Genomic DNA, 22,960 nt, shown 5'->3' on the forward strand with positions numbered 1-22,960 from the left:
CTTCCTTGTGACGGGTTACCATTTGTGGCGGATATTTTGTGAGATAAAATGGTAACAAAATGGGTTAGTGGAGAAATGGGACCACATGAATAGTGTTGCAGAGAGAGAAAAAGTAGGTACATTGTGAGGTAAAATGGTATCCGTCTTCAGCTTGTGACGGATATGTCATATCTTCAAGAATTTGTGTAGTCGAATATGGTTGCAGTCGTACTCCGTATTAAACAAATTCAGGTAAGGATTTATGGTAAAACTAGCAGCCACCGTATTAAACAAATTCAGGTAAGGATTTATGGTAAAACTAGCAGCCACCAGTCACGACCATACTGTAGTGTATGTGTCCCAGACAAGTCTTCTCATGTTTCAACATTATGGTTCTTTATTGTCTGCGCTTTTACCTTCTCTTCTCTCTCTTCTAAACAGTTTGTTAGACTTTATATACTTGAATCGATTTGGGAATACTGTGTATCAGGATTTGAAATTGATTTTAATGGCATAATTTGAATGTGACTCAAATTTCAAATGGAGTTTCACTCTAGTTTTGTTAGTCTTAAAACCGCCTTTATCCGAAATAACTAGAACAATTTCAAAATAATATAGTACTTATATGAAATCACAAATGCTATCGTTCTCAACTCCTCATGAAAACTAAGGATTAGTTGTTTATCAAAATTAGTTAACTTTAGTATAATGTCATGTTCTTTCTGACTTATTTCAACTCATTACAATTTTGTAACACCCCTTCTTACCCGTCAAGATAAATTGGGAGATGTTACCATCTTGGTTTCCCGAGGCGGTAAATCGGAGATAAAATAAAGAAATATTTATTATAAATGACAAGTTTAGTGATTACAAACCATGAACTAATGAATAAATACAACTCATGACCAGATGTAGAATGCAAAAATGGTTGTGTTAGAGCATTTAATGACAATCTCTTTAGTTTTTAATAATTCTAACAAAGTCAATACCATTTAGTGAAAATGGAGATGAACCAAATTACACGTTTTTATTTACTCAATTTAAATGATGCATTTGTACTTAATCACAGATTTTCATTTAAGACGGGTATATTCATCTTAACTATGTCTTTATCACATATAAGACAAAAATAGAATGCATTGAAGTAGGCTGTTATTAACTTGTTTTATCTTAAGCGTAATAAAATACTTTCGTAACAATTATTTGTTTATTTTTTAATTTATTTAAGAGTATTTTGATTAAATAATCGATAGAATACAATTTTTTAGGATAAGGCGGCTTTAAATAGGATTTTTTTTACTCGTATGGTATCTCTTAAGAACTAGTACAATATCAGTTCATTAAAATGGGTGAATAGGTGATGGTATTTCTATTGATAAATAACGGTCTTACATAAAAATCACGGGTAGGAATGGCAATGATTCATATATCCTGAGATCTAGATCCTCCTATAGCAATATTTTAGATTTAGTGGATATAAATATGGATTAGATCCATAAATGTAAAAACGGGCCTGGATATGAATTGTATAGTCGAGATCCAAATCATATCCTTAAATTCGTTTTTATTTCATTTTCTTAAAAAATAAATTATGTAAAACAAATAGTAAATGTAACGCCCTGGGCCAAACCCTAGGTTGGGAGCGGTCACTCATGGTAGCTCGTCAGACTGTGGACTTGACCCACAAACTAAATATTTTCATATTTAAAAGTCTATTTTTTTTTATCATGAAAAGCATATGGGATAAATCATAACCCAGTCCACATCCTGCGGATATAAATATGAGAATTTCAGATCCAGTGAACATAGCCCGATTTGGAATCACTATACAAAATACAGATCTAGATCTGAATCTTATAAGATCGTATCCAGAACCTATTCAAAATCATCCCTAATCACGGGTTAACGAAAGATCCCACAAGGTTACAAATTTTTTTACCTAAAATCATACACACATACATTAAAGTTTAGGATTAATTAATGAGAATAATCCATACTATGATCACCCTTCTTATATTACTCCGAACTATACAATAACCGACTATAATCCTAACTATCCTACCCCCTTCCCTGATTGCACTTGTCCACATTTTTTACCTATTGATGCCGGTAATGTGATACTTCGTATTTTGTTGAGAAAGTCGCCTTCTTCATTCTCTCTTTATTGTTGCTGCAACCTTTCTTCCTGTTCTTTCTTTCTCTTTCTTGTTCTTTCTCCATTACATAACTGGTTCTTGCCCCTCTTATAATTCTTTTATCCAAATTAAAATCTGCATCGTATCCAAATTTTTTAATCTCAATTTTCCAAAGAGTTCTATGTGTTCTTGTAATTTTTTCAGTTATTTGTTGCAAAATCCTCATTATGTGAACTCTCCTTCAAAAGAACTAGAAGAAATTCCAAAATACTTGTTAGATATAACACAAAAAATGGAGTATAGAAGATTATTGCGTGAAAAACCAGTTGCTTGAGCATAGAGTAATGACCAAAAGCGTTTACACATCATAACCACGAAGACTGTTACTTGTATTGATTATTAATACCCAGAAATTGGGTGTTGTCCGGCCTATTATTGGCTATAAGTGGATATTTGGACAATGATAAAAGGAAAAGGCGGTCATGGGGCTACTCCGTATCATGTTGTAAATCCAATATTGGCTGCTTCTAATGTCATTGCTGAGAAATGAGAATGTATCCGTAAAACCAAGATGATGTCAAATGATGTTCTGTTTATGATAATTAGGGGGAAAAAAGTGACAAATCAATTTAGGTGAGAAAAGAGTGATAAAAATAGCGAAAATTACAGGGGTTACCTGTACTTCAGGTAGCCGGTCAGTTAGGTGCAATGTGGGAAGCGTATATGGATAGTTAGGATTATTGTCAGTTAATACATAATTTGGATTAATATAGGAAGGACACCCATAGTATGGATTATTCTCATTAATTAATCCTAAAGTTTAAACAAACATGATTAACAGTAATTACAAAGTAGAATCATGAAAATCAAAATCCTGATCAATAATAATCTTAATCCCATTTCCCTTAAGAGCATGAAGAATAGCCCAAACAATTTTATCATTAGCACGGACATCATCAACCCCTTTTTTCTCAACCTCTTTCTTCACATCAACATGTAAGCCGCGCTCCAATCCTGGGTGGTTATGGATCGCTTCAAGCTTAACCCGCCTCGCTAATACTTCACCGATGATTGCACCGGACTTAGGGGTGGTTGTATGGCCTACATCAAAGGCGCGTTTGAGCGCGTGCTCAATGGTGGAGGCTTGTTGTACTAAGTTGCCATTGCTTTGATCTAGAACATTGGCTGTGATGAACTTTAGGGATATGAATAGTCGCAATTTGTAGGACTTGGTTCTGGCAGCTGCCATGGTTGTTCTTCAATTGTTGATTGTGGCACCTGGACCTGATTATGTGAAATGACCAAAATTAATTGTGGGTTTTGAATTTTGATTTGAGGTTTAAGAGAGCTTGGGATTTCTGGGAGAGATCTAATATTAAGGGCCTATAATGTATGGGCCTATAATATAAAAGCCCTGAGTATTTGTAATCCATCCATTAACTATTACTCCGTCTATCCCGACTAATAGTTTATAATTACTTTATACACGATTATTAAGGTAAAGAAAAAAAAAAACGAGTTTTATAATTATTTAAAAAATCAAAAGCAAATTAAAATGATGAGGAAATATGACACCCATGGGCTGGTTTATTTAATAGAAAAGGAAAACGTAAACTATTAACTGATACACCTTAAATAGAAAAGTGTAAGTTGTTGATCGGGACGGAGGGAGGTACAAAAATGGAACAGTCAAAGTTCCTTTGACTTTTGCGGAAGATTTATCATATGCGTAGATAGGTAAAGTTTTGCGGTAACTTTTTATGAGTATTTGTGTAGCAAATTGTGCTATTCTATATCCTCTAACGCAAATTCTCATTTAAGACAAGATATCTGCATTAATTTTAAGACGGGTTAAGTATGTCGATGAGGGATGAATAGGCAAAATCTTACTATATCTTGTTGGTAGGCTTACTCTTATTTCTACAATCCTCTCATCACTCTTTACTTATTTTCTACAGTATTCAAAATACCGGTAAGTGTGACTAGAAATATCGATTCTCTTCTGGCACAATTCTGGTGGAAGCGTAACAGGAATACCGAGGGTATCCACTGATGTAGTAAACTTTTTTTGAGTCAACCTAAAGGTGAATGGGGTCTTAGTATTTGTAATGTTCGGTGTTTTAACCAAGAGCTTCTTGCAAAAGTTTGAGCCTTTGAGGTAATATTCTCAAGAAGGAAGGATCTCTCATTTTCAGAACAATTGGTAAGAAATACAAAACGGGGAAGTGGCAAATAAGCCCCAAACGTTTGCCAATATGTGCAAATTCACCCCATCTCTTTTTTTTAGTGCAAATCCACCCCATCTGTTATGATGTATGTGCAATTAAGCCCCACACAATATTTTCAGGTCAATTTCTCGCCAGAGAAAAATGACATGGCACCGGAAATATGACTAGGATTAGATGACTAGGATCAAGTTAGAAAATTAAAAAAAAAATGACACACTTTACTTGTAGTTTACCCACTGCCGTCATCCATTCATTAGATCAAATAACATGCCTATCAAATTAAGTCACTCCCTCCCAATTTCCTATCTCCCTCTCCCTGCAAATTAATTAGCTCCCAAATTAATGAGCTCTCTACACCTCCATTTTTAATCAAATCTACAAACTCAATGCCCACAAGTCTATCCTTATGTGGTAATTGAAAGTTTGCCCCAAGTATCAAATGAGATTTCAAAATAAAATTGAGGAAAAACTAAGTTCACCTATTTTTTTTTTAATTTAACTTGGTATTATTTTTACGGAAACATGATTTTTTCTGTTTTAATCTTAACTTGGGGAAAAGCTCAAATTAAGACAACTCAGAAGTGAGCAATGCAATAAGGTATGCATCCCGACACAACCATGATTTTTTTGTTTTTAATCCTAACTTGGGTAGACATGGTGCTAGAGAAGAATTATTCTGAGATGAAGATAAAGATGGAATGAAGATAATGATAGGTCTGATGGAGGTGACAAACGGGCGCAAGAATGAATGAAAAACCTAGACTACTGTATAGAAGAATAAACGACTGCCCCTTGCATTAATAAAATCATTTTTTTTTTAATTTTCTAACTTGAAGTCATCTAATCCTACTCATATTTCCGGTGCAATGTCATTTTTCTCCGGCGAGAAATTGACTTGAAAATATTGTGTGGGGCTTAATTGCACATACATCATAACTGATGGGGTGGATTTGCACTAAAAAAAAGAGATGGGGTGAATTTGCACATATTGGCAAACGTTTGGGGCTTATTTGCCACTTCCCCGAAATCAAGTGGGAGAATTGCAGAAATTATATTAGTATCCGTCGGAATTCTACTTAGATTGGAAAGGCCATTTATTGGGGGTTGGACTTTTTCATAATGATATTATTGCTTGGCTACTAGGAGCAAGTCCGTTTTACCAGTTTGGAAGGCTAAGTGGATGAATGGAGCGACTCCTCAACCCAGTAATATTGACCTCTTAAATGATAACCCCTCTCTTATGGATCTTACAATTCCAGATCTCTTTATTGTCGATGGTCACTGGAATTACTTGGTCAAGAAAGGATATTATGAAGCATGAAATTCCCAAAATGTAAGGTTTTCATCAAAAAATATTTGTGGCATGCTTTAGGTCGAGGACCTAGAACACTCTGTTATGGGGAATCTTAACTAATTCCATGGACAAAGGAAGATAATTCGAAAGAAGAAACATGGATGTTAATTGTCTATGTCACTTATATAGTGACAATGAAGTTGAAACTTTGGAACACCTGTTTAGAGATTGTCCATTTGTGACTAGAATCTTGAGTGACAACCACCCTGGAATAAGAGCGATTATCCACCATATATGAATCTCCAAGATTGAATAATCAATTGGATTTCTTTCATGTTGCACCTAGTATGTTGATGATGACAAGTCCTTCATTTTTATATCCCCGCTTAATTAATAGTATGTGCTAGACGTGTGTATGACAGGTCCAAAAATATTTCATATTTGCTCGGAAGAGAAGACGGATGAAGCTTGGATCAAGTCTTGGATTGTGTCTAGAAATATGTAAGAGTATAAAAAGTGTGTTTTACTCTTTTGTTCGGTCCAATAAATCACGGCTTATCATTTTTGACAAAATGATTTCGAAATAAAATAATATCTTTTTTATGACAAATATTTTGTTGGAAACTTCCTCCTTTTATGATAAAAAATATCTTCAATCTTTGGTGAGGAATTTGTTTTTAGAAGGTAACTAAATATTATGTAAAAGATAATGATCAAAGATTTTGGTTGAATGATATTTGGTTACCTAAACTAAAAGGATTTGATTTGGTCAACCTTTGGCAATTATATAAGGTAGATAAATCATTGTTGCAAAAACCACCGAACACACATTGAGAGCTTAAGAGTCCAAAAAGTTACAGCAACAATCTATTTTGTCGTACTTGTTCTTAAAAGCAATTTTTTGCAAATCTGTTTGAAACATCTTTTGTTTTTAGTTTGCAAAATAACTTTTGAAAGCCGTGTTTCTTGGATTGATCTTGAGTACACAAGTTCTTATACTCATAAGACTAAATTCGTTCTCCATTGTTCTAATTCATTGAACCATATAAGGAGACAATTTGTGTTGTAATTTTCACTTTTGTGAGAGAGTGTTTTTGGGGTACGGGGTTGTACTCGAGTCGCACGATCGGGGTTGATCGTGGGGTTTTCTTTGTAATCGGGTTTGGTTATAAAGAAAATATTAATAAGAGAGAGGGTGGACGTAGAACTTTAGAGAGTAGGTCGAACCACATTAAAAATCTTGTGTCTCGTGCCTTTTCTCTTTATTTGTTTTATTTATCGTTCTTTGTTATAGATCTTGTTTCACGCATATGAATAGAACAGTACAGCACAATTCGTATTGTTTGAACAGTCACCGAGACTGTTCAATTCGCCTGTGTACTGTTTCAGTATCGAACGAGAACTATCCTTTAGCTTTAAAGTTTAAATTTTTTAAAAGGGTACTTAATTCACCCCCTCCCCCTCTTAAGTACCGGATCGATAAACTCAACGTTTCATTCATAAAATGAGTAACCCCGATGATTTGATCATTTCCGTCCTTTGTTGCATCTGGGTTATATGGAATGCAAGGACTAATGCTGCGTTGGGCAATAATTCAATATTAACTAGAGCTATTCTTATCTATGAAGAATCTGTGGCGTGAATTAAGAATGCGAAGAATAACTCTTCTAGGTCTCTTATTCCATTACGAATGATGATTTGAGCGACTCCCTAAAGTTCCCTCAATATGGAAATAGGTGCAAGCTTTACGATTCAGCCTACAATTGTTGTGACCAGACTTGTATTTTGTGGATGCTGTCTGGAGGTATGATAAAAGAATGAGAATCGAATGGTTCATCAAGTGTCAGAATAATGGCTCTCAATCTTTTTATAAGGAAGGGTTGCCATCCCTTTTTCCGAATCAAGCGAAAGTGGGTGCTGTTTTTAAAGTCCTTAAATGGGCTTCTAAGGAAAAGATTCTTCATGTCGTCATCTATTTTGCATATTCTTTCATAAATTCTAGACCTCTCCAAGCTAAGTCTGAGTACTAGAGTCCATGTTGCTAATATCCTTAATTTATGTTATTTATTTCATTGTATCTCTTTCTGTTTTTTTAGGAAGTTTTATAAAATGGCTCATAAGCTTGCCCAAAAAGCCATTAATCTATAAAATCACTCTTGTCGATCGCCAAAAAAAGAAAAAAGCAAACAAAAAAGACTGCATATACAATATTTGTAATTACGTATACTATTTTTGAAGATTTTTCCGAACAAATAATAAATGTAAACTTAAGTTACATAAAATCCAAGTTGTAATCCACAACCCACCCCCAACAACTGGTTGTATATACAACTTATTCAATGTAGTTGAGCTTTGTTACAAAGTTGTCGAGCTTTATTAACAAAATTATCGACTTATGGTACAAAGTTATTGACCTTAACAGAATAATTATTAAACTCAATAATTTTGTAAAATAGCTCAATAACTTGTAAAATAGCTCAACAGCTTTGTGTAAGAGCTCGACATCTTTGAGACGGTTGTATAATGTTATTATATAACTGGTTGTAGGATAGTATTTGTGCAACAAAAAGCCATGTTACTAAATTGGAAACAGTGATTTTTTTATACGAAATACGAACACGATGTTGCATTATAAAACGGAATTCTACAGACCAGAATCCGAATCAGTCAATGTCCATTTTCTAACCATACTGAGCAAATAAAAAATAAACACACATTTCTCGGAGGCATTTAGTCGAACACTTGTTAATCACAATAAGAAATTACTAGGTTTGGTGCCCGGCTACGCCCGGGCTATCTTTATTTAACATTTAAATTTTAATTTCTATGAAATATGATTTCTCTAAATTTGGTTAACACATACATTTACAATTTATATATTGAAATTATGATGAGAGGTAAAATTAATCAATAAATTATGAGACACGTTCACCTCTCCCGCTGTTAATATTATTACTTTCACTACATTCCCTGTTAATACTATTACGTTCACTACTTATTCGGTTACTGTTGTTTGTTTTATTATTCCCGCTATTTTTACGGTTAACCCGTTAGTTTTGTCAAGCTCGTATATTTAAATAAATTAATATCTTCTTAAAATCGAATTGTTAGTTAATTTTTCATACTCTTTCCGTTGTTCCTACTGTTACTTTCATTACATGTGTTGTGACTACTATTACTTTCACTTCTCCCGCTGTCATTATTTTTTCTTTCACTACTCCCACATTTATTATTGTTAATTTACTACTCCCGTTGCTGCTAGTATGCCTATCACTACTCCCGTTGCTATATATTATTGTTGCTTTTACTACTCACATGGAAGGTTACTATAATAACAATGTTGATTATCTAGTTGTATTAGAGTTATATATTTAAATAAATGTGAAATATTAGATTAAAATATTATTTAATAGCAATCATTATTATTTACTAATTAAATTACAAATCTAATGAATTATGGAATATTATATTTTTTTGGAAATCTGAATTGATTTACTTAGCTTTTAATAGTTTCCAAAATATAACATATACTTATATTATATTTATGTATGTTAATTAAATAATTAACATATTTATACTAATTAATACCATAAGTGGGACCCGTTTATTTTAAGGAAACTCGCCATATTCTAATATTCTCTAAATTTATACTTTTAACCAAAACTATATAATATTTACATTGAAGTCCCTTGTTCAGGTCCATCACACGGCGCTAGCGATTTAAAACTATATAGTATAATTAATGTATATAGATTTATTTAATTACATGGAAGTCCCTTGGTTTCTGGATTTATTAATATATAGTATTGATTTAAAATATGTAGAATGGCAAAAGGCAACCCATTAAGGCGGGAAAAAAGATTACGCATCTGATGTATTACCTCAGACCTTGTAATTTTTGAGCATATACACATTTTTTTCTGAGCATATTATCATTTATAAATATAGTTTTTGAGCAATATTATATTTTTTTAGTGTAATGTTTTAGTAAATGTGCTCAAAAACTTTATCTTAAAGCAAAACTCAAAAACTTTAAAATAAAACTCAGAAAATAAACAGTAAGAGGTACTACCTCAGATGTATAGTCTACGAACTGCATTAAGGCGGCATACGTAAAATTAGACTATTTGATAAACCGGACTCCCACCAATCTTCTTAAAGGAAAGACACCGTATGGAACTCTTTTTAGTAAACCTCCTCCGTTAAATCATATTCATATTTTTGGTTGTTTATGATTTAGACACCCGTAAGTATTTCTAATCCCGTGACATTGTGTTCTTCGAAAATGAATTTCCATATCAAACTTTAAATCTTCATGACGATGACCTTGGCGCACCTTCGTTTCTTGATGATACTCTTACTCCTATCGATCATTTATTAATTCGTTCCCTAATTATCGATCCCCCAACATCAAGTGACCTGACGGTCTCCACAAATCAGCCCACCTCCTCCACCTCGTTACCAGACCCGACCAACCCACATACCACGCCTATGCCAAACCCGACCACAACCCCCACCTCCCCGTCTCCATCTTCTACCAATACGACTCCACCTAAAAACGATGCACCAGACACATCTTTCATCAACAATGACTCCGTAACCATGGGCCGAGGATATCGACCAAAAATACCCACCTACCGTCTCAAAGGATACGTCTTACAACGTCCCTCCGCGAACGTGCTCACTGCTTCTTCAGGTACAAAATTTCCTATTTCGCATTTCGTTAATTATGATAAATTTTCTCCTAACCATAAACGTTTTTTAGCGGTCGTGACTAAAAATTACGAGCCTAGTTCTTTTACACAAGCTATGCAGGTACAAGAATGGTGTGACGCGATGAAGCTTGAAATTGATGCTCTCGAAAAGAATAATACTTGGACACTCGAACATCTTCCGCCAAACAAAAAGGCCATCAGATCAAAATGGGTCTATAAAATTAAATATAATGCCGATGGCTCTATCGAACGATACAAAGCTCGCTTGGGTGTTATGGGCAATCGACAGATCAAAGGTATTGACTACAACCAAATTAGTCACTGTTCGAACCCTACTTGTCATCGCCGCGACAAGAAATGAGAATTACACCGAGATGGACGTCCACAATTCATTTCTACACGGTGACTTACATGAAGAGGTTTACATGAAACCTCCTCCGGGGTTCCATCCATCTACTGATGGACGAGTTTGCCGCCTTCGCAAATCCTAATATGGTCTTTGTCAAGCACCCCGATGTTGGTATGCTAAGCTTTCCTCCACCCTCCTTAAATACGGTTTTATACATTGCCTTTATGACCACTCCTTATTTTCTATGCGCAACTCTGGTACCGAAATCCACGTGCTCGTCTACGTGGACGATCTGGTCATATGCGGTAATGATTCTTCGATGATCAAACGGTTCAAAGACTACCTAAGTTCTTGTTTCTACATGAAGGACTTAGGCCCTCTGAAATATTTTTTGGATCTCGAAATTGCACGCAACAAGGAAGGGATATTTGTGTCACAAAGGAAATATGCTCTTGATATACTCACAAAAACCGCTTTACTCGGCGCAAAACCCGCATCCGTTCCCATGGATCCCAATCACCAACTTGGCCTATCCACCGCCGCTCCTCTACACGATCCCAAACCATATCGACGCTTGGTCGGACGATTATTCTATCTTACTATCACTCGGCCAGAATTGATTTATTCGGTTCATATTTTAGCTCAATTTATGAATGCCCCTACTCTTGATCATTGGCAAGCGGCTCTACATGTTGTACGCTACCTTAAAAACGCTCCTGGGCAAGGTCTTTTACTTCGTTCCGATAGCAATTTACAACTACATGCCTATTGTGACGCTGATTATGCAAGCTGCCCCATGAGTCGACGATCTCTCTCCGCATATCTCGTCTTCCTGGGTTCATCTCCGATTTCTTGGAAAACCAAGAAAAAAACGACGGTATCTCGTTCATCTTCCGAGGCCGAATACCGAGCTATGGCCTACACTACATGCGAACTAAAATGGCTAAAAGGGCTGCTCAACACTCTCAGCATACCCCACAAACAGCCAATTAATCTCTTATGTGATAATCAATCCGCACTCTATATTTCCAAGAATCCCGTCTTTCACGAACGAACCAAACATATCGAAGTGGATTGTCATTTTATTCGGGACGAAATTCTGAACGACACTATTTCTACAAGCTACGTTCATACTAAAAACCAACTGGCCGATATCTTCACTAAAGCTCTTGGTCGCATCCCCTTTGGATCTCATGTCCAAGTTGAGCGTCTCGACTCTCCACGTTCCAACTGGGGGGGTGGGGGTGTAAAAGAGCCGTTATCCAATCCACATACACCACGCTCCTCATAGCCGTTTATAGCTGTTGAAAATCTCGCTTCATATGGCAACAATATCAACCTTCCTCCTTTGTATATTTTATAGCCGTTAACCTTTTATTATTTCCGTAAATATTGTATCCTTGATGCATATATAAACCCTTTGTATCATATGTAATCAACACGAGTTTTGGAAATAATACATATTACGATATTCACAATTCATAATACAGACAAATAAACAAAGATTCTGACGTACCTAACAGAAAAAAAAGCAGAAGCAGAAAAATCAACAAACGAAGGACTCAGGAGCCAGTTTCTAGGCACTAGACCCAGCAAAACGAGTAGATTGTTTGACAGTCCTGCATAGTGAATGAAACTGGTTAGTAAGAGTGTATTGCACTCTTGCATTCCCTTTTGGCTCATCATTGTCGGTTGATTGTTTGACATGCCTTGATAGTCCTGCGTAGTGTCCTTTATTTTGTTTCGGTCATATCTTAGATTTCCCTGGTAAGGTAAGCTTTGTACTTGGCAATGAACTCGACTCCTGGATTAGGTGTTGCTTGAGTATATCTGTGACTCAGCATAATATAGGTAGAATCAAGTAAAACATCTATATTAGAGCGATTTCAGCAACTTACAAAAACAATACACCACTAGCTTAGCTCAGGGTTGATGTACTCAATAACATTGTTAACTATGTATTGATAATAAGATAAGTTGTTTGGGGACGACTCGTATTGAAAGTTAAGAAAGTCCAGACATTTTAATTAGTTAGTTGTTTCTATCGCATCGTATTTTGCAGCTAAGTAATAACGAATATTTGGCTCCATTTTCACCAATACGTAAAGTAAAATGATTGCGGATAAACACTTGCGACTTTTGAGTTGCATACTAAGATGAGCTGTTGATAAACACTTGGCAGCACAATGTCTCAAGTAACAAGGTAGACAAACCAACGAATTCGACATCACAAAAGAAAAGTTTAAGCCAAGGTATTAGCTCCTGATTTACATATGATTTAACAGATTTTATTACTTAATTGTAAGATTTCGTTGCACCAAGGCACTCTTTCCTGGCAGCGACTTTGCTGATAAATTTGGTAAAGATTTGATCCAAAATCACAATATCGCTGAACAAAATTCATCAGAGAAAATAAAAGTAGTAAGTATTCCAAAAAAAAGTTTAAGAGAACAATTTGATTACCTAAACAAAACTTGTATCTTTGGCGCATAAGGCTCTTTCGGAATAAGTGGTAATGTCAGGAAACGCAGGTAACACTTCTCTTTGATCATCTCTTGCCTCTCCAGTCGGTTTCTTTCTGCTCCTTGTTCTCCTCTGATTGGCACTGAAGCTTTCCCCTGATGTCAGTAATATAACCATCAGGTGCCCATGAACACAGAAAGTATCGACCAAGATCGAAGGCTCCTCCATATTAAACGTGTATATTCCTTATGATATGATATATTACACATCTTATTAGATTGTAGTTAATACATAAATATGCTTCTTACGGGGTTGGATCTTTTTTTTTTTTGAAAAAGAGAAATAATTATTCATTAATAGAACGTCATACGGTACTTACAAAGGATATATGTAATCGAAAACGAATATATTAGAAACCAAAGAATAATTTTCTTCTAAACTAGGGATCTCAAACTATGATCTGACAATTTGGCACGACCTCGTATCGCTATCCTCATACAACTTTTGATGAAGGGATCCTTCGTATGATAAAGTGTAAAAGGAAAAATAGCTCTTACTGGTTCCAAAAATCGTTGACAAATAACTTGTATCCATTGAAGTAACATGTGACGAACTATCAACGAACTACTTGTAACACTCCCATCTACCAAGGAGCCTTAACAAGACCTTCCCCAGTAGATAAGGGCGTTACCATCTCGGTTGCCCGAGGAATAGTAAATATCAAACGTCAATAAAAGAACAATTAAGTTTATTACAAGTTTAACTTAGCAAAAGAAAGATACAACTGGTAAACCTTAACAACTATCATCTACGTGATACTATCCATGCCATGACTCGTGGTAGACTCGTCCCTCAAAAGCACCCACCTAAGCTCCACATATCAACCTGCTAAGACCGACTGCTTACCATAATGGATTACGGCAGACACAACACAAAGAGAAACACAGGCAACACCACACAAGGTCAGTAACTGAAGGATACAACATCGCACTAATTACAACATACATACATCCGACACCACTTCCAATCACCTTCACTCCTCTGACTACCCGAAGGTCAAGTCCTGCCAGATTACAGCCACAACCAGTAATCCACACCGCCACTGGGGGACCGCAGGCATTCCTACCTAAGCCCCGCTCATCAATACCGAGCGCAAACCCATGTTCCTTAATGTGCACATCCCCTCTTGTGGCGGGTTCCACAAGGGGCGAATCAAGGGAGTGAAGCCACTCCCGCAAGTGACTCCACTTAGACGAGGGCGCACCTCGCGAACCAGAGACAAACATACAACATCCAACTATAACCAATCCACACAACCAATCCAATTAGACAATACAATCGGCATACTAAACAACCAACAGTACTGAGTAGGAAAACCTACCTTTAGCAATCCGCAGCAATACCGCATATGACCATAAGACGACAAGCAACCACCATAACCACCTATTACAAACAGTATGACAACTCTATTACTACTACCACAACCATAACCAAAACTAAGGAAGACGATGATGATGATGACGACATACCTATACACAGCGTTCCGGCGACAAGAGCGCTACTCGACTCATGCTTCCCATCCCAATGGTGTCTCAGTTCACAAAGGGCTCCAAAGAATGAAGATTGGTGAAGGAGAGAGATGTAACGGCTATTAGGTTTAGGAAAAACGAAATAAAAAATGATTTTGGTTCCACGACTCCACGATTTATATTTTCCCGCAGAACTCCAGATACTCGATCGAGTATGGGACTTACTTGATCGAGTGGCCTCTACTCGATCGGGTCATAGAGCTACTCGATCGAGTACCATCCGCTAGATCGAGCCTCGTAAACTCAAAGGTTACTATGACGTTAGATCAAACTACTAAGGCTTACGAAGGTCTAGACACGTGTCTAAGGTCAGTCAATGATGGTCAACGGGTCCCTAACAGGGTGGGTATTACAATCTCCCCCCCTTAAAAAGAACTTCATCCCCGAAGTTCAACTCATCACCAACTCCTCATCCCCCACAACTCAAGGTGTAACATGAACTAAGGTAAATGACGACAACTCATCCCGACAAGAACAAACACAACCATTCCCATATACCACCCATCTGTTTACACCGACTACTCATCATCATCATCTACCTCTGCGAGCATAACCAGCAAATACAACCTCCTACCGAGTCATCCACCATGTACTACACACAAAAGGACATACTACCGCAACTGTTACTACTATTCTACCCACCAAATAACACTGCACAACTCTATACACCACACATAACATACCCGTCTGGCACAATCACTCTACTTACTCATCCAACAATTAATTATTAACATCCAATGTACCGTAAATTACCAGCCAATTATACAACAATAGATTCAACATACGTTTAAATCATTCACACAACACTTATTGCACCACAATTTAGCATTTTAATTCACTTAATAAAGTTTTACTTAACATTTACGTACATTACCCTCACACAACCAAAATTTAAATTTTAAGTATACAAAGTGGAGTACAACAATATAGTGAACTTTTACCAACAATCTACTGAAAACACGGTATTTTTGTCAATTTTTTGTCATTTTTCTCATGCGACATTACTCTTCCCCTCTTAAAAGGAACGTCGTCCCTGAAGTTCACCTTCAAGACGAGATATGAACACTACACGAAATGATAACATCCACATAATCTTGACATTACGAAACACTTTAACATATGGTGAGACCAACAATTACCATATTACCGCATCGATTTTACTCGTAAGACATGTATGCATGTAAAAAAAGTGAAAACAACCCGAACATGAGTTCCTGAAACCACTTTGTAACACCCCTATCTACCAAGAAGCCTTAACAACACCTTTCCCAACAGATAAAGGCGTTACCATCTCGGTTGCCCGAGGAATAGTAAATATCAAACGTTAATAAAAGAACAATTAATTTTATTACAAGTTTAACTTAACAACAGAAAAATACAACTGGTAAGCCTTAACAACTATCATCTACGTGATACTATCCATGCCATGTCTCACATCAACCTCTATTTTCAGGTCGTCCAAAATACCTGTGTCAATGCACCTAGTGGGTCGCATACGACGTTTCATCAACTCAACAAAAGCACGGTTGTTAAAAAGGCGGAACCTTTATGAAATGTAAATAACGGGTTCAAATAACCGTAATAAAATATTAAGAACGGTTCAAAAACTGTTATCTATAATATTGAAACCGTGGTAGTATTAGTTTGAATGCTCTACGGAAACCTATGACAACGGTTTTACTGAAACACGACCGTTGTAAAATATTCCCTCCTAGTCTGAGTGTTGGTTCCTCTTTCTATTTTCATGCTAGTCGGGTGTTGGTTCCTCTTTCCTTTTTTGGTAAGTTTTGTGTGGTCCAAATTCAATTCCATGTGGGGTAAGGTGTTTTGTGTGGTCCAAATTCATTTTCTTAATTTTGATGCCCAAAAGAAAGGGAACCAACACTCAGACTAGTAGGGAGTAGTAAATATGACAACGGTTTATGCTTATTAAACCATTTTAAATGTCATGAATTCGACAACGGTTTGTGATTATTAAACCGTTATATTATGGATGAATATGTCAACGAGTTTCTATTTAAATGAGACCGTTTTCAATATATTTATTGACCACGGTTTTATTTTTAACCGTAATTGAATTTATAAATATTTTTTTTAAAAAAATGTTTGAGCAGATGCTGAAATGCTAATTTTTGCAGTAGCAGGTTATGCTGAAATGCTACTGCAAAATAGCATTTCAGCAGCTGCGCATTGCAGAATTTCAATTCTGCAATATCAGAATATTACACAGATTGATCTATTCAACCCAACAGCAAAATATTATAAACAGGGTAACCAAAACTAATTACACATGGCTCTATATACACACATACATAATGAGCAGACTATTGACCATCCGCTAATGAAAGAAAATAAGTGGTCCACTTATTTCTCATGTCGGCGATGCCTTCCTTCGAATAGGTTAGGTCTTTGTTGTTGATTGAAGGTGGGAACTACAAATCAAAATATACTTAATCAAAATAGACAGAATAAGTGAAATATTACACAGAATTAAACCCAAGTTACGTTTGAAATAGTTATTAAAACACACTAACCGATGACTCTATGTTAATATACTTTCGGGTGATAATCTCCCACATGGACCGACAACAGAAAAAGGCGCATTGTTGGCTGTCTGGTTGTATTGGAGACTATTATATAAATCACATACAAATAAGCTAAATTAGATCAACCTCTCGCATAAACATAAATTAAATGATAGGAGTAATTATTAAGAATACAGTTACTTTTATCGTGATAAAAGTTGGACTTGATGCTCCAATTGCTTGAAACACACTAATTCATAAATATATACAGGAAATTATAATTAACATTTGGCTCAGTAATACTGATGGGACATTAAAAGGAGTCTAGTCTTCAAAGGTCATACAATAACAATTGACATTATAATTGAAGGTTGTAAACTTACTCATACATCATCTTTACAAATTTCTCAGTAGGAGTATGTCCGCAAGAGTCAATCCAGTACACTATGCCTTTTTTCACATTGATTGCCGTTAGCAGCCAATACTTGCTATGAAATATTGAAAATTGAACTGTTAGTTCATATACATGCATGTAAGCGTGTTAATAAATGAATAGAATCGTGATTCATTATAATAAAGTACTATACATACTGATTCTCATTGTATGGGGAAAACCATAGGCTTTTGGGCGTCATCAACCGTTCAACAATTTTATCGATGTAGTCTCTGCATTTGTATCCAATCGACTTGTGAGAGAACAATTCAGGTGACACGAATCCGTAGTCATGAGAAACATAGTTCCCCTCAGCGATGTGTGTACACAGGTACCTATTACGTCAAATGGAACGAAGAATGTTATTTTCATTGATGATTTAAATAAACATCACTATTCATAAAACCAAATGCCAAGTTTTAATTAAAAAACTTACTTCATCCAAATTACAATGTGCATAGCATCTAACTCGTCAAGGTCGAGAAACTGACACAGTGATTACTCATCCATAAAAATAGTTGTACCTTCGCCTATAACATCCTCTCCGATGTCAATCATGATTACTTCCCCGATAGTTAGCTTCCTTTCAGCCAGCTGATGCAAAGCTACCAACGTTGGAGTATTCAATTTTTGCTTATAATCATTGGTGTGATATCTAGGTTTAAGAGGAATACCAACGTTGTGTGTAGCAAGAGTAGATTTAACTCCGGTTTACAATTTAGAAAAAAATATATATATACATTACACGAGACGTAATATATAATTTAAATAACCAAAAAAAAAAAGAAAAACTCACAATCTATTTTTCAAATTATTACTACCTCTTGAATTTTGGGTGAAGAGGCAGTCGAATCAGTGACTTTGGGTGTTGACGTAGTAGTCCTAATTTCAGCCATAATGGCTTCGTGTAACTTCTGAAAATGTAACACCAAGAAGGGTGATTAAGGAGATCCAATCTATAGTCAAGGCACGAATTCTTCAGAAAATTCAGACTGTTATGCCTCAAAAGGATAAGGAGTGGCTACTTAGTTTGGATATTCATGTTTAGTATTCAGCTTTTGTAGCTATGCTTGTATTGAATCATCATGTAGTATTGTTTTATTTTAATGAAAAGCTCACATTCTACCAAAAAAAAAAAAACTTCTGAAAATGTAAAAATTCAAATACTTACTATATGTTAGATAAGGTTACCCTAATAAATTTAAAGGCGTTCATTATATAAAATGCGTTCGCTTTAGCATAACTACCCCGGATATGTCAACACTAATGAATGCTTCAGGCCATTGCACAATAGAACCCACGACATCTTGCAAAAGCCAATTTTCACTACGTGGTACTATTAGAGTAACATACTTCTCCAGATATAACTCGATCACTTCCACTTCCCTCCATCCCTCACGGAGGGCAATGCCTTGATTGCCTTCAACCCCAACTTCTTGAATCTGGTCGTAATAGAACGCTACTCCCCCTAGCAACAACAATTCTGCCCGATGCTATTGTAGGGGTTTTGTAGTAAAGAACACAAGGCTTCTTACAAACGACCTTCACATTTTTAATTAATTAGTATATATACATGCACTACTTTAAATAATAAATTTAATTAATTAGTATATATACAGCAATTATAAACTAGTCGTAGTAGCTAATACCTCGTCAAAAGCCGGAATTGCAGATGATAAGAACGTGTCTTCGGCTCCCACCTCCACCTCCTTCTCCCCTGCCTTCATGGCTACCTCTTCATCTACCCCATCTTGTGATCCTTTGCCATGTCTTTCTCACTTCGCTTGCCCGCTTTTTTCTTCTTCTCCCCTGCTTCCTTTATGACTTGCCGAACCATAACCAACTCTTCTTCAGATGGCTTATCCCCCATTTCCACCATTCTGAGTATCAACCTGGCCATTATTTGTAGCTGTGTAGTAGAAATGAATATGATTAAAATTAGTATAATTTCAATATATATATATATATATATATATATATATATATATATATATATATATATATATATATATATATATATATATATATATATATATATATATACTCCCTCTGTTCTATTATAATTGACGTTTTAGGTGTTTTCACATAGATTAAGAAACAATTAAGTAGAGATTGGGTGCATTAACCACTCATAATTACTCTCCTTAAAAATAGCAAAAATGGGTTTTACGTAGTAGCTTTTGTAATTTTAAGGAACATTTGTTTCCAAATCTTGCACCACTAAATGCATTTCATTAATTGCTCCATTTTTTTCCCTTTTTAATCTTTAATCCTTTAACCACTCTCCCACCAAAAACTTCCGCAAATTTGTTTTTAAAATACTGTGAAAAATTTTCATGAAAATTTTACAATGGAGCCAAAACATTTCATTAAAATTTTGGAATGGAGCCAAAATTTTAAATTCAACTTGGGAGGCCACAACCAATCTCTATATAAATTTCTGTCTTCAATTTCAATTAACACTCATATCTACTTGTAAAATTATGAATACATCATTATTTGACCTCAACCATTTACCTTCTGATGAAGAAGACATGGAAGATATTGTTCATCGAGATAGTAGTATAGGTGTTATACCTATAATGGTTCATTCATACGAGTATTCAACCAATAATTTAATTCTTGATATGGGTGACAATGAAGAAGCAAGATATAGATATTGGGACGTAAATGTCGAGTCTATTGAAGACGATGTAAGAGACGATGACCAAGAGTATCAAGGTGAAGGCGATGAAGACATTGAAGAATATGGTAATGAAGATGCTGAAGTACATGAACATAGTAATGTTAAATGCTCTAGCTTTTTTGTTTTTTATTGAATGCATAAACATTGTTGTTGTGGAGTACTCAGAGTTGTTTATTTTTTTCTAACTTGATTTTCTTTTGTAGGTAATGTTTCTAATTTGAGTAATAAAAAACTCTTCTTGACCAATGCTCAAAGAATGAGAGTTTATAATGCTCTGTTGGAAAGAAGTGACAGAGGAAAATTAAGGAGAAACACGACCACTGAAGTCTCGAACTTATTATCAGTACCATTACGCACCGTTCAACGGATTTGGAAACTTGGTAAAAGTACTGGAGGTGACGTTAAACACAAAAAAAAGAAAAATTGTGGACGTCGCAAAGTTCAAGTTGATCTTAGTCGCATTATGGATATTGAATTGAACAAAAGAACAACACTAAGATCACTTGCCGAGGCTTTGGGTATTGGTCACACGGTTTTGTTTAGACATTTTAAAGAAGGTCTTATTCGCCGTCATTCCAACACTATAAAACCTTATTTAAAAGACGAGCATAAATGGGTTCGTTTGCGATTCTGCTTATATATGTTAGACCAAAGTACTATACCCTGTGAACCAAAATTCATCGGTATGTACTATATTGTACATATCGACGAGAAATGGTTTTACATTACTAAAAAAACTGAGAAATATTACTTGCTTCCTATTGAGAGTGATCCCTTGCGAACATGTCAAAGCAAAAATTTTATAGGGAAAGTGATGTTCTTAGTTGCTATGGCTCGTCCAAGATTTGATTCGGAAGGCAAAGAAATATTTTCTGGTAAAATTGGAGTATTTCCTCTTGTTAACAGAGAACCTGCTATAAGAAGAAGTCGAAATAGAGAAGCGGGCACACTAGTGACGAAGCCGATACCATCGATCACAAGAGATGTTATAAGAAGATTTCTAATTGAAAAGGTGATTCCAAGTATTCAATCTTCGTGGCCAATCGAGGATTCGGGTAAAACAATTTTTATACAACAAGATAATGCAAGAACTCACATTAGTCCTAATGATCAAGAATTTCATAGAGCTGCTACTCAAAATGGGTTTGATATTAGACTAACGTGTCAACCAGCGAACTCGCCGGATTTAAACATTTTGGATCTTGGCTTTTTTAGTGCCATTCAGTCACTACAACAGAAAAAAAGGCAAAGACGGTTGATGAGCTTATTTCTGCAGTGGAAAAGTCATTTGAGGAGTATCCAACAAAGAAGATTGAACGGACTTGGGTGACCTTACAACTTTGCATGGTTGATATAATGAAAGCAAATGGATCTAATAGGTTCAAAATTCCCCATATAAATAAGTCAAGGTTGGAAATATTGGGTCAGCTTCCTAAACAAATCAGTTGTGATCCGATCTTGATAGAGAATGTAACCAACGAGTTACGAAATGTGCAGTAACTTGGTTCTTTTGTAGACTTGAACTTTTGCCATTTGATTATCATTAGTAATTTGCTTGAAGTTTATTTTGTTCCCTTTTTGTTTTAATTATAAACAATAATGAGATTATATGGAGTATGAGCCAAAATATAGTAGTAGTACACGAAATATTGGCTTTATATGAAAAACTATTCTATGAATATCAGATGTTAATAGTGGGCAAATGAGCTGTATGCACCAAATTAATGATGAAAGAGAATAGAAAACATGCATTAAATGAGGATAGAAGGCAGTTTAGTTATTAAGATGAGTTATTATGATAGTATGCCTTGAAAAGTGTAAAACGTCAATTATTTAGGAAAAAACAAAGTGATGTAAAACGTCAATTAAAATAGAACGGAGGGAGTATAATATATATATATATATATATATATATATATATATATATATATATATATATATATATATATATATATATATATATATAGAAATAGGATCATATGAGTTTGTTTTTTTTGGTGAGTTACCCTCTAAATCGAACCACTAATCTAATCTAAGATGGATGGCCGAGATTAGATCTTACTCAACCTACAAATACCCACTTTTCCCTCAATCTCCCCCATTATTAGAAAAGACCACTCTCTCTCCTCCTTCCACCTCTAAAAAACCAGAACCAAAAAAAAAAAAAAAAAAAAGAATCGATGCAAATTATGAAATTCAATCTTCATCAATTTGATTCAAGTTTTAGGCTACAAACATCATACTCGTCCAAATTCGTCATCAATTATGGAGATTTCATCGTCACTTTCGCTTCATCTTCGTATTTCTCTTCAATTTCACTGTAGGTAAGTACTAATTTTGTTTTTCTACATCTAATTTGTGCGTTTTCATTATCGTTCTTGTCTAATATTCATTTCATTTTCGCTGATTTTTTGTATATTCGTTTGTTCTTATGTCTTTTGTTATTAAATTACTTGTTTTCTCATTTTTTTTTTGCCAATAAATAAGGTTTTGAGTTTGAGATGAGAATTCTAAATGATTTTGTGCATTTTTATGTTGATTGTAAGGTGTCTGAGTAGGTTTTT

The 22,960-nt window shown here is 35.3% G+C and overlaps 2 protein-coding genes across 2 annotated transcripts; one reads left to right on the forward strand and one right to left on the reverse strand.

The window, feature by feature from the left end:
• Positions 1–2,958: 2,958 nt before the first annotated feature.
• Positions 2,959–3,363, reverse strand: LOC141649094 (uncharacterized). The gene has a single exon (XM_074457794.1). The coding sequence runs from the start codon at positions 3,361–3,363 to the stop codon at positions 2,959–2,961; it is 405 nt and encodes a 134-aa protein (XP_074313895.1).
• Positions 3,364–20,193: 16,830 nt separating this feature from the next.
• On the forward strand, positions 20,194–21,726 carry LOC141649095 (uncharacterized). Its single transcript, XM_074457795.1, has 2 exons — positions 20,194–20,491; positions 20,600–21,726. The coding sequence occupies exons 1-2, from the start codon at positions 20,194–20,196 to the stop codon at positions 21,724–21,726; spliced, it is 1,425 nt and encodes a 474-aa protein (XP_074313896.1).
• Positions 21,727–22,960: the final 1,234 nt, after the last annotated feature.

Source organism: Silene latifolia, chromosome 3 (genome assembly GCF_048544455.1).
Source record: "Silene latifolia isolate original U9 population chromosome 3, ASM4854445v1, whole genome shotgun sequence".
NCBI classification, from domain to species: domain Eukaryota; kingdom Viridiplantae; phylum Streptophyta; class Magnoliopsida; order Caryophyllales; family Caryophyllaceae; genus Silene; species Silene latifolia.

Bases quoted from the DNA above. Each gene is read 5' to 3' on its own strand.
- LOC141649094 (XM_074457794.1), bottom strand. From the start codon at position 3,363: ATGGCAGCTGCCAGAACCAAGTCCTACAAATTGCGACTATTCATATCC.
- LOC141649095 (XM_074457795.1), top strand. From the start codon at position 20,194: ATGAATACATCATTATTTGACCTCAACCATTTACCTTCTGATGAAGAA. The intron at 20,492-20,599 runs GTAATGTTAAAT...TTTCTTTTGTAG, and splicing joins TGCTGAAGTACATGAACATA to GTAATGTTTCTAATTTGAGT.